At 46.3% G+C, this 13,423-nt stretch overlaps 1 protein-coding gene across 3 annotated transcripts in view; it reads left to right on the top strand.

Moving 5' to 3' along the window:
- CEP164 (centrosomal protein 164) overlaps positions 1-13,423 on the top strand; it is a 191,117-nt gene that overhangs the window by 84,639 nt on the left and 93,055 nt on the right. For all 3 annotated transcript variants that reach the window (XM_082273782.1, XM_082273783.1, XM_082273784.1), the window contains 2 exons: positions 1,130-1,273; positions 1,537-1,620. In XM_082273782.1, the coding sequence (XP_082129908.1) occupies positions 1,130-1,273; positions 1,537-1,620 (228 nt within the window). The remainder of the gene's footprint in view (positions 1-1,129; positions 1,274-1,536; positions 1,621-13,423) is intronic.

Consider the following 13,423-nt stretch of genomic DNA (forward strand, 5'->3'; position numbering starts at 1 on the left):
AGGGAGTACCCTATTACACATGGCCTGCCATTTTATTTGCATACATGACCAAGGTAAAATGAAGGTTTTGCTGGCACCAGCCAACCCGGTGGACTTAAACCGGACCTTCACCTTTCCGAGGAAGATCCCACCTCTCCACCCTTCCTGGCTTCCTTTGGGCCGTTTTTTTTTCTTTATGTATTTTTTTTTTTTGTTTATGTATTTTTTTTATATTTTTTTATTGAAAGCTTGCCCCGCCTCCCTATGCACATCATTCACCTTAGGTGAATGACGCGCAACACTGCCTGCTGTGTCTTCCCGGGATATGTACATCACATATCCAAGGAGGCACAGGCTTTCAAGAACAGAAGGAATGGGCGGGCGTATAGCCGGGTCATCAAGAGGCCTGTCTGCTGAAACCGGAAGAGCCGACAGGCAGCGTGGGTCAGAGCTGTGACCGGACATGAGATGATCTCAGCGGGTCAGCGCTGAATCCACTGGATGGGTGATTATCTGAAATGTGCAGATACCACCATCAGGTAAGCAGGGCAAAAAAAATGGGAAAGTCGGCCAGAGTTCCTCCTTGCTGAACTGGCCAAACTTATATCCATATATGGGCACCCTGGTTGTACACAAGTGGATCTATTGATTGATTTGTGTGCAACCAGCCTGTTAGGTTCTTCCCAAACAATTAGTGCTGCCGGCAGGGAAGATTTCCCACGCTTTGCAGAACACAATAGTGCTGCAGGAGGGATTCCTCCATCAACACTGACTGTGTTGATGGGGGCATTGAGGAATTTTCTTTCTTTCCATCCATGGTGGAAGGAAAGAAAATTGCATATTCAATGGCCTGCCTTACAGGCCTGCCATGTAAAATATTTTACCTTCTAAATGTCCAATCTTTATTTTGAAGGGGTAACTTCTTTTATTTATGAGTGTTTTTCTTTATTTTGAAATGAGGATAGTTCGGGGAGAGATTAGAAACGCTGATTTTTTTTTTTCCTGCCATCTGAGGATCTGTTAAAGAAATTTCCCGTACTAACTCTTTACTATCACTCTTAGCCTTTCCCTACTCCTAATAAAACGTATTTTGTGTCTTCAAAGTGTGACAAGGGTCACAAATTCATATGCAAGATTTGTTCTATTCCAGGAGCAGACCCGGAGATCACAGATGCTGGAAAAGTTACAAGATGAATTAGGAAATTTAGGGAGCCAGCATGAAAAGGAGCTGGAAACCCAACGAAAGGAGCATGAAAGACGTCAGGAGGAAAGGCAGCATAGTTACAGGGAGAAGGTAAAATCCAATATTACACCGTACACCATACTTATAACAGTGCGGAGACATTACTCAAAGCAACCAGTAAAGTGTTGACTTTCATTTTAAACCGATACTATTAAGTTCAACAGATCCATGGATGATACTGCAGCTTTCCTTTTTTGCAGTTTTCGTATATATGGGATGGTTTTCCATTGTACATGAGTTTCACACAGAATTACAGTAAATATGCAGTACACGATCTCACTTACCTTTGCTCCTTTGCGTGTTTCTGTGTGTAGGAAAAAATTATGGAAGATTTGGAACAAAATCAAGAAATTAGAAGAAAACAACTTATGGTAAAGAAAAGTCAACTAGACCAGGAGGTAAGAACAGGAAATGAGGATGTGATGTTTTTAGGAAAGATTACACAGGTTAGATAGAAAATATACAAATGGATTTAAAACAGACTTGAAGGTAAAAAAAAATTTAAAATGTGCTATTTTATGGGGAGCATGTAGAAATGCTAATTATGTGTAAATAGTACCTATTGCCTTTAAAATATGAGTTCACCTTCAGGAAGAATGTCCAAAAATCCTGTATCCAATGAATAGTACAAAGCAGAGTTCCTACTGTTATAAATGGTGAAGGTCATCCCTTTATTCATGCAGCTGTTGGGGGGGCCTCTCCTGAAAATCTGCTTGCCCCTCGTTTCCCTCCCGTCTGCCATTTGCAGGATGGACTCAATATTACAATAACGCACCCTCATAGTGACCGCTCCAGGCCATTTAAACTGTACACATGCTTCCTCGGCCAGCTCCAGCTTAGTTTAGTAGTGGCCTCTCAAATTGTATGTGCATTTTAAACAGCCCAGTGAGGTAGCTGATAAATTCAGTTGGAGCCGGAAGAGAACATGTTGTGCACCTGTGCAGTTTGAATGCCCCGGAGCAGCTGCTAGGGGGCGTATTATTGTAATATTCAGTCCATCCTGCAAATGGCAGGATGGATGGGAATTGGGGGGCAAGCAGTTTTTCTTCAGAGACCCTGCCAACACCTGCATCTGTAATAGGAGGACCTTTATAATTTACAACATGAGATCTGCAATGTGCTATTGGATACAGAATTGCATAGGGGATGTTTTGGGAAATCTTGAAGGTGAACTTAAAAATCCCTCCTAAAAGTTGTAGTGTGCTTCCTATACCTGGGCATTTCTGTTCCCTGAGAGTCTCATAAGTGTAAATCTGCAGTTTTAGGTAACTGCTAGTGTCAGAGGATTTGGGGTGAGATTTAAAGGTGTCATTACTGTGCTGTTCACTGTTCACCTTGCTTGAGGGGAAACTCAACCTGAGGACAGAGGAGTAACTAGAACCTTCAGGGCCCTGGTGCATATAACATGAAGGGCCCCCCTAACCTCTGGTCCCAGGGCCTTCCCTCAGAACCCGGTCCCTTGCCACTGATTCCGGGGCAGTGAGGCCCTTTGACATGTTCTGCAGTGGCCCCCTTCATGCTGTCTTGGGTAGGGTTGCCACCTTTTCTTCACGCCAAACCTGAACACTTAAGTGGCACACAGCAAATTGTTTGATAGTATACACTATACACATATTTTGTCGTTAAATAACATTTCAAATCATATGGATTTAATGACAAGAGTCCCCCTTACATCAGAGTCTACATAGTTCCCCTTTACATCTGAATCCACAGAGTTGAGTTCCCCTTTACATCTGAATCCACAGAGTTGAGTTCCCCTTTACATCTGAAATTGCAGTGTTCCCTTTTACATCTGAATCTGCATAGTTCCCCTTTACATCTGAACTCGCAGAGTTTCCCCTTTACATCTGAATCCACAGAGCTCCCCTTTACATCTGAACTCGTAGAATTCCCTTACAGTGTAAGGGGGGACTCTGTAGACTCTGATGTAAGAGAGAACTCTGGAGACTCTGATTTAAGGAGGAACACTGAGAACTCTGATGTAAGGGGAAATGCTGCAGACTGTAAAGGGGAACTCTGATATTAGGGGGTCTCTGGCAACCAGAGCCTCTGCATACTTCATAGTTCAGCTTAATCAGGATTCCCAGAGTACCCTACATGAGAGTCCAGAGAGCCCCCCATATATCAGAGTCTGCAGAGCCCTCCTTACATCACAGTCCCCAGAGCCCCCCTCCCCCCTTTTACATCAGAGTCCGCAGTATTTCACTGTCATGGGGAGCTTTGTGGACTCTAATGTAAAGGAGAACTCTGATGGAAGGGGTGATTTAGGAAACCCGATTTAAGGGGGTGCTCTGATGTAAAGGGGAATGCTGTGGACTCTGGTGTAAAGTGGAACTCTGATGTAAGGGGGTCTCTGCTCACCAAAGCCCCCCACAACAGAGTCTGCGGAGCACCCCTTAAATCTGAGGTCCCTTTACATTATTGCACAAAAAAAAGGAACAAATGCATCTACACAGGCTACCAATTTGGAAAAATAATCAATTTGTTGGACATTCATCCTCAGAAGCAAAATAGGCAGTATTTACACCCCCCCCCCCGAAACACATCATATATACATGTGCGTGTTTAACAAGACCCCATACATTATTGTGCTGATTTAGAGGAAGTAGAGAGAAGGGGGGGGGGGAGGTGAATGGTTGGATAGTGAATTCACCCCAGAAAAGAAGGAGGCTTTTGAAGCCTGCATATCCTCCACATTTATTCTCCATGCAGTTACCGTCAGCTGGTCTTCCCCGCCCATACTCCAATCTGATTGGAGGCCGGGACACAGGCACACACAGGAGGACAGGTGTGACTGCTGCAACCCTGTTAGTTCCGCCACTGCCTGAGGACCTACAGTGCAAGGATATCTCTCTCTGTTTCATTCATTCTGTGGATCTGTACTTTCTGCACCCCTCATATTGCATCTTGTTTATCCCCCCACCAGTCATTAGATTACCAGTCTTCAGAAGAGCAACTCTGAAGAGAGGAAGTAAATCCCGACTCCACTACCAAGATGGCTGATTCAGATAGAGTGTAGAACAAAGCATGTTAAGTCACTAATAGGGAGAAGATTAGCTGTAAGGAGCCTATAGACCAGCCTTTCCTAACTATTGCATCCCAAAGGAACCCTTTAAATAGCTTTGCAGTCTCGGGGAACCCCTGCTTAAAATTACTATTTCTCTTTCGTTCATTGACGGACACAGCTCCTGATCTTCTTAACCATTGGGTTATACTGCCCCCTACGGGAGTGGGAAACTAGCTATGGGCAGTCACAGGGGGTATACTCCCTCTCTCTGCTATAGGTATTCAGTTTTTTTTATAGGAAAGAAAGAATGAAAGAAAGAAAGAAAGGAGGCGCAAACACCTAGTGCATTACCCTTGGACACCTTTAAAACTTTTTATTAAAATGCCAAAAACATACAGACACGAAGAGCATAAATCGCATTGAATGAGTCCACCACATGTGGAGGTATTCATCCCTGTATTTGGACCACTGACGCATTTCGGGAGACACACTCCCTTCCTCAGAGCTCCCGAAACGCGTCAGCGGTCCAAATAAAAAGTTTTTAATATAAAGTTTTAAAGGTGTCCAAGGGTAATGCACTAGGTGTTTGTGCCTCCTTTCTTTCTTTCCTATGCACTTCTGATTGGAGTTCCCCGCCTGAGGAGAGCAGCATGCCTATTATTCCCATTGGAGTAAGCGCTTGGGTGATTCAGTTGTTTGGAATATTCCGTTTTTTTCTGCCTAGAAAAGAGTAAGGACCTAGTTCCTTGCTGGGATCTCTGGTCCTGGCATTTTTTTCTTTTTATATAGAATTTTTTCTCCTGTTTTTTTTTGCCTGTGAGATCTACAATCAAATGCCGGACTGGGCGATGGGCTGGATAATCTAGATCCAGGGGTCACCCCAGTCGGGCCAGCAAAAGTGCGCAGACCTCAGCTCCGTGCTAGGTCGGCCGCTACATAGCCCTACTAGATGGCGGCTGGCCTCGCGAGGTCGCATATGACCGGGTCTCGGCCCGTTTTACAGCGTTCCTCCTGGCCGACAGCCCCCCATTTTGATGGAGAGGAGGTTCTGTCTGGAGCGGTGCTCGCCTGGTTCCTGGTATAGTAAGTGACTGTCCCGCCTCTCCCCCTGGAGGGTTTTGGGGTGGACGTGGGCCCCTCCATGGGACGGTCGGATCTCTGGGTTTCCCTCCTTCCCGTTAGGCACCCCCCTTTATCAGTCTGGTGGTCCCTGTGGGCCATATCACCCCCCCATCCGCTCCCCCCCTTCCCCCCTCCTTTACTGACTGTGGGGTGGCCTGGTTCACCGCCTGGGATGGGGGCAGGGTGTTGTGCTGGTGATGGGGACGGAGGTGCACCACCGGCGACCGGGCAATCCGCTGTGGGGGGGGGGGGAGCTGTACCTGCCAGAGGCCCCCCTTCCTGCCTGTCCCATTTTCTGAGGCCTAGGGATCCCTCCTGGGTCCCTGGGAGCCTTGTGGTGCTGCTCGGAGCCGCCATTTTGCACGATGGCCATGTTTGTGTAGTCCGGCCATTTTGCTGTGGTTTGCTATTGAAAATAGCAAACCCTGGATCCTTTCACTTCCTGATCGCCACATGTGGAGTGCAGATTATCCTCGTGGCTGCAGGTGCCTGTTTCTGCTGGGTGATAAGTCTGGTGGGGTCCTCTCCCTCTCTGCTGAGGATCAATTAGGTACTCTGGTACTGACAACCGAACGGTGCTTCCGAAGCGGTGGTGGTATCCCTTAGCAGTGTTTTACACCTTTTTTTGTGGGGTCCCCCTATTGACTCATGGAGTCTTTGGAGCACATTTTCCCACCTGATCCCCTCTCAGAGGCTGCGGGGCCCTCCGGGTCCCAACCATCCATTGATGCACTGACGGCAGTCCTGAAGTCCTTTGTGTCCTGGGTGAAGATGGTTTTTGGGCGACAGGCTAGCAAAAAGTGCCCCTGCCTCATCTGTCTCCTCAGATCCTCAATCTGATTCTGACGCCATGGACGTGGGACTCTGCTGGGTCTGCGACCACACGCCCTGAGTTCTCCGATGGTGAGGATGATTCTTCCACTTCTGCAACCTCGCAGGAAAAGGCACTGGCGGATGCACTGATTGTATCTGTGCGCGAGACCTTAAAAATGGAGGATGCAGCTGAAGCTACAACGGAGGCATCGGTTCCATTTGGCACTCACAAGCCATCCAGAGCGGCAAAGGTGTTTTCTTTCCCTGCCTATTTTGACAGAATTGTCACTAAAGAGTGGGAACGGCCAAAACGTCCCCTTGTGGTCCCTAAGCGATTTGCTATGCAGTACCCCTATGAGTAGTCCCTTCTTAAAAAGTGGACTGTTCCCCTAGTGGCGGATCCTCCAGTCTCCAGATTGAACAAAGCAACCATGATTGCAGTTGAAGAGTCCCTTAAGGACTCGGGTGACAGGAAGGTGGAGGCTGTGGTCCCCAATATGTACACCCTGGCTGGTTCGGCACTGAGGCCGGTATTTACCATTGCACTGGTGTGCAAACTCTGACCGAGTGGGCTAAGCTTATACTCTGTGACCTGGAGGGGGAGCAGCTCCCCCCTGCCTTTGCTGAGCTGGCGGACCAGTTGGTCCAGGGGCTGCAGTTTATCCGTGATGCCTCTTTGGATGCGGCTCCCCTAGTCACATGGCTCTCTGTTTTAGCAGTGGTCCTTTGGCATATTTTGTTGCTCAAATGCTGGTCTGTGGACCAGACTTCTAAGAAGGCCTTGACTGATCTTCCTTTTCAAGGAGATAGCCTGTTTGGAGCTACCCTGGATGACATCACTAACGGTCTCACATGGGGTAGAGTACCTTTCTTCCGCAGGCTACTAAGGGCAAGGACCCTAGTCGTAGGCGTGGGCCATCCTTCTCGGCTCATAAGAAGTTTTTCTTTATCCCTCAGGGGCGACTGACAAGGGATCAAAGCTGTTCAAGGCCTCCGCTGGTGGATCCACTTGGTCTGGCAAGTCGAGAGCGGGTTTATCCAGACCTGCAGACAAGGCTCCTTCAGCATGAAGGAGCACCCTTACCCATATTGGGGTGGGGGGATGTCTTCACTGGTTTCCGGACCCGTGGACTTCCCTGGTACAAGACAAAGGAGTCCACAAAGTCATACAGTCCGGCTACAAAATTGAGTTTTACTCTTACCCCCCAGCAAGGTTCTTCCCTTCCAACTTTAACCTGTCCCCGGACCGCTTACAGGGTCTGTTTAGGGTGGTACAAGACCTGTTACTTCAAGGGGTGATTGTCCCGGTTTCCGACATCGGAAGGTTTTCAGGGTTTTTACTCAAACCTGTTTACAGTTCTCAGGAAGGAAGGCAAGGTGCGCCCAATCCTGGACCTCAAGGCGCTGAACGGTGGTGGCATCCCTGCATCAGGGGGATTTTTTTGCCTCTATCGACATCAAGGGTGCTTACCTTCGCATTCTAATATGTGCCGGTTACCAACGCTTCCTTTGCTTTGCCATGGAAGAGGAGGAACTTTGGTCCCGCCTCTGCTACTTGGGTCTTCAAAAAAGTGTTAGCCACGTTGCTAGCATTGTTATGCCAATGGGGGTTCGCTGTACTGGGCTACTTGGACGACCTTCTTCTGCAAGTGGAGTCTCCTACTACTCTGGTGGAAAACCTGGAAATCACCATATGAACTCTGAGGGAATTCAGCTGGATTCTGAATTTTCAGAAATCTGCGCTGGTTCCGTCCACAAAGCTGGACTATCTGGGTCTGACTTTGGACTCTGCCTTAACCAGAGTGCTGTTTCCTCTGGACAAACTCCAGAAACTGCAGGCTGGAATTCATCTCCTGCTGTCGAGCAGATGGTCATCCCTCCAGACTTGCATGCAGGTGCTGGGCCTGATGGTGTCTAACTTTGAGGTGGTTTTGTTTGCACAGTTCCCTACGAGGTCCCTGCAAAGTGAGATTTTGGCCAAATGGGACAATATTCCGCAGTCTCTGGACAATCAGATCCGGCTGAGCCGGGGAACGAAAGAGTCCCTGATATGGTCGCTTCATTCTCTGGCGCTTTGGCTGGGCAAATCCTTCCTCCCCTTCTATTGGACAGTGGTCACCACAAATGCTAGCCTGTCCAGCTGGGGAGGCGTCCTCTGCAACAATTCTGCTTAGGGAATCTGGACACTGGAAGAGTCCAGACTACTGATCAATGTCTTGGAACTCCGAGCGATCAGACTGTGCCTGGAACATTGGACGGATCGTCCTCAGGGATTTCCAGTAAGCATTTAATCAGACAATGCCACGGCTGTGGCTTATGTCAGTCACCAGGGGGGCACAAGAAGTGTCTTGGGGGCTCTAGAGGTAGCCAGCATTCTAAGGTGGGCAGAATGGTTAGTTCCAGCCCTCACCGCCGTACACATTCCTGGGGTGGAAAACTGGCAAGCAGATTACCTCAGTCAGCAGACATTGGACCAAGGGGAGTGGTCCCTTCATCCGGAGGTGTTTCATCAGTTGTGTCTCCGGTGAAGCATTCCCGAGGTGGATCTGTTGGTGTCCTGGCTCAACAGAAAGGTGCAGAGGTTTGTGGCTCAGTCACGGCATCCTCTGGCGGATGCCACAGACGCGCTGGTGTCCCCATGGGGTCAGTATCATTTGATTTACGCTTTTCCCCCTCCCAAGCTTCAGCCCAAGACTTTTATGCAGGATCGAGGCAGAAGGGATTCCGGTCATCTTAGTGACACAGGACTGGCCTTGCCGGGCTTGATACGCCGATCTGGTGCGGCTGGTCATCGACGTTCTTTTGGAAGCTTCCTCTCAGGGAGGATCTGCTGTCCCAAGGACCAATCTTCCATCCTGCTTTACAGTCGCTGGCTTTGATGGCTTGGCTGTTGAACTCCAGGTAGTGATGGATAGAAGTTTGTCTGAGTCAGTGATTCCAGCGCTGTTAAAAGCTAGGAAATCTACCTCTAGGAAAATCTACCATCCTACATGGACATGTACATTGCATGGTGTGAGTCTCTTGGGGTTCATCCTCATTCTTTTTCAGTGGCTCTGATCTTGATCTTCCTTCAACAGGGCGTTGAGCAGAAACCAGCCTTGAGTACTATCAAGGGCCAGGTGTCAGCCTTAGTGGTCTTCCTTCAGTGGCCCTTGGCCACACGCTCCCTTGTGTGTACTTTTCCTCAGGGAGTTCGGCACTTGGCTCCTCCAGTGTGGTCTCCATTACCGCCTTGGGACCTCAATTTGGTGCTCTCAGTCCTCCAGAAGCCTTCCTTTGAGAATCTTCGGGAGATTCCCCTGCTTACGCTGTCCCAGAAGGTGGCCTTTTTGGTGGCTATCACCTCTGCGTGCAGGGTGTCAGAATTGGAGGCGTTATCCAGTTGTTCACTTAGGTTGGTGGTTCACAGAGATAAAGTGGTTCTTTGCCCCTGTCTGTCGTTCCTTCCAAAGGTTGTCTCTGATTTTCATTTGAATGAAGACATTGTGTTGCCTTCCCTGTGTCCTAGGCCAAAAACATCCGAAGGAAATTGCTTTGCATTCCTTGGATGTCGTCCAGGCGATTAGGTTGTACTTGGCAGCTACAGAGTCTTTTAGGAAATCAGACTCACTATTTGTGCTCATGGATGGGCCTCGGAAATCCAGATTTTTTTTTCGTCTAGTGTCCTACTCCTGTAGGAGGCAGTATAACCCAATGGTTAAGAAGATCTGGAGCTGTATCCATCAATGAACATCAGAGAAATGGATTTTACGATAAGTCAAAAATCCCATTATCGACAACTCATGGTACATCAGTAGGATGGTCCGTGGGAAGAATGCTCCTTACATTTATAGTAATTAGGAAGAATTGCATCTTACAGATAATGAAAAGGATCAATGGTGTTACTGCAAACTTATCTGAGAGGCAGAAATTGTTCATTACTTAACCCCTTGGCGCCAGGCATATGCAAATATGCAGCCCCACTGGACTGGACTTTTTTCCATGGGGCTGCAAATGTGTGGTAAAAAAATAAAATAATAAAAAAAAAATAGTTTCAGGGTTAGTGTTTGGGTGAAAGGTCAGGGTCAGTATTTTTTTGGGCAGGATTTAGGTAGGATAAAAAGAAATGCAAAATGCGCAGGATTGTTTCTGGGCTGTACTACGGTACAAATAATGGACATTCACATATGTGGTATCGCTGCGATTGTCAGGAGCAGGAGAATTTATTTTGGGTTGTTGTTTGGTGGTAAGTTATGGTAGTAGTAGTAGGAATATACTATATTACCAAAAGTATTGGGACACCTGGCAGTCTTAGTTTTTAGGGGTCAATATTGAGTTGGCCCACCCTTTGCAGCTATAACAGCTTCAACTCTTCTGGGAAGGGTGTCTACAAGGTTTATAAGTGTGTCTATGGGAATGTTTGACTATTCTTCCAGAAGCGCATTTGTGAGGTTTGGTACTGATGTTAAAGAGAAGGCCTGGCTCGCAGTTTTCACTCTAATTAATCCCAAAGGTGTTCTATCGGGATTAGATCAGGACTCTGTGCAAGCCTGTCAAGTTCCTTCACTCCAAACTTGCTCATCCATGTCTATATGAACCTTGCTTTGTGCACTGGTCCAAATAATTTGGTGGGGGGGTTATGGTGTGGGGTTGTTTTTCAGGGGTTGGGCTTGGCCCCTTAGCTCCAGTGAAGGGAACTTTAGGGCGTCAGCATACCAAGACATTTTGGACAATTTCATGCTCCCAACTTTGTGGGAACAGTTTAGTGTTGGCCCTTGCTGTTCCAACATGACTGCGCTCCAGTGCACAAAGCAAAGTCCATAAAGACATGGATTAGTATGGGGTAGAGGAACTAGACTGGCCTGCACAGAGTCCTGACCTTAACCCAATAGAACACCTTTGAGATAATTTAGAGTGCAGACTGCGAGCCATGCCTTCTCCCCAACATCAGTGCCTGAGCTCACAAATGCGCTTCTGGAAGAATAGTCAAACATTCCCATAGACCCTCCCTTACCTGCTTTCTGTTCTCTTTCTGCTTTCCTCTATGCCGTCTTTCTCTGTCTGTTTCTTCTGTGGTCTCGGCTGTGGCCGAGTGCATGAAATCCTGGAAAAGTTACATGCCGGGGAGGGCTTTATCTCTTATACCTGTGAGGAGGTTTGTTACATCCTGCCGTTTCATGTGATGATCTCACGTTTCCTTGCCATCCCAGATGGCACTTCACGGACTTATAGATCTGTTCTCTCTTACATACTGTTGATATGTTGAATTTGTATATGTTGCACTCCTCGTGTCTTTATTTTACTATGCCTGTACCCGGTTGTTCTCAATAAAATTTATATTTGCAAAAAAAACATTCCCATGGACACACTTCTAAACTCTGTGGACAGCAGTTGAAGCTGTTATAGCTGCAGAGGGTGGGCCAATTTAATATTGAATCCTACGGACTAAGACTGGGATGCCATTAAAGTTCATGTGCGTATATAGGCAAGTGTCCCAATACTTTTGGTAATCTACTGTAATACAGCTAAATTAAAAAAAAAAAATACATATTTTTTATTTACTATTTTGGGCCATGTTTCCCTTGATAATAATAATAAAAAAATTGTGAGATATCTATTGCCATTTACCACCAAATGAAAGCCCAGTTTGTCCGTAAAAAAACACGGTATAATCCACCTGGATGCACAAATGATATTGATGATATGTACGGTAGTGATGATATGTACAGTTTTACGAACACATGTCAAAGTTGCAAAATAGTGCTTAGGCATTAACATCGGTTTTACACTTGGGCTCAAAGGGGTTAAGGAACCCCTAGCAACCTCTGGAGGAACCCTAGGGTTTCACGGAACCCTGGTTGAGAATCCGTGCTATAGATAATACTGGTGACCAGTCATTTGCCCTCTGCTTGCCTTTTTTTGACACAGCTTCCACAGTTCAGTTCCCCTTAGAAAAAATGAAATATTGGAGAGGGAGGAAATTAGGGCAAATCAGAATGATTAAAATTTTTTCATCTGGTTTTCCTATTTCTTGGAAATTGTCTCTTTAGGTGCAACAAAAAAAATGTGATATTAACTGTAAGGTCTCATGTACACTGGACGTTTGAAAACCTCTTTTGGACGCTGGAACTTGACAGCTAGTGAAGGAAGTTAAAAAACTTCAGTTTGGCCACTTTTACATGCCACGTTTACTGGCCTTCATCAACGTTTATGTTTGGGAACGTTTTTGCAGATAAAAGTTTTCTCTCTCTCTCTCTCTTTCTTTCTCTGTCTCCTGGTTTTCCCTATTGCAAATGGTCAGCAATGTTTTCATATTACAAACGCCTATAAAACTTTCTACCGGGTTTACAAGCTGCTAGCAGCATTTGGCATTTCAAATGCCTATGAACTTCCATTTGTGAACGCATTTTTTTTTTTTTTTCTTTCAAGAAAATGCCTCTAAATGCAACTGCCTCTTCAGTGTACATGGATAGATAACATAACATAGGGGAGAGTTCAGAGGCTGCTGAAAAAAACACCCAACTGCTCCTAAATGTCCGTTTATCAGCAGCAGTGTGCATGAGGCCTTAGTATAAAAAATACAGGCATATACCGTTTTACGTACACTCACTTTACGTACACTCGCAAGTAGTGATTGACTGATATTGTTTTTTTGTTGCCTTTACCGATACCGATATTTTGCTGATCGCATATCGTCATCGACACAAATCTCTTAACAAACATGTTAATCTTTATTTATTAACATTTTCAACATTAAGTGCTCGTTCCTCACACCTTAACTGCATAAAAACTGATAGGAAAACTTCAATTGCAAGGACATTTTGCATTTCACAATTCACATCATCTGATTGTGCATTAATGCATAATAAAGTGCTGCAGTAGTGGACTCACTCACTGCAATATTTTTAATTAACTACTGCAGTGCAGTCAGTGTAAAACTGCTAGAAAAATAGCTAGGCAACAACAACAGCTACACAATAAATACACACACACTGCACAACTGCTATAAAAAGAGCAAGGCAACAGCTACACATGTCACAGTGGATTGAACTGGACTGGACTCTGAGTCAGGAGGACTACCTCTGTGTGCAGTATGGCACTCATTGCAACTACTGCAGTGAGTGCAATACTGCTAGAAAAAAATCAAGGTAACAGCTACACATGTCATAGTGGATTGGACTGGAGTCAGTGGAGGACTACCCCTGTCTGCAGTATGGCACTCACTGCAACTACTGCAGTCAGTGCAATACTGCTAGAAAAAAAGCAAGGCAACAACTACA

The sequence above is a fragment of the Pelophylax lessonae genome (assembly GCF_965119305.1).
Source record: "Pelophylax lessonae genome assembly, chromosome: 12".
Classification (NCBI taxonomy): Eukaryota; Metazoa; Chordata; class Amphibia; order Anura; family Ranidae; genus Pelophylax; species Pelophylax lessonae.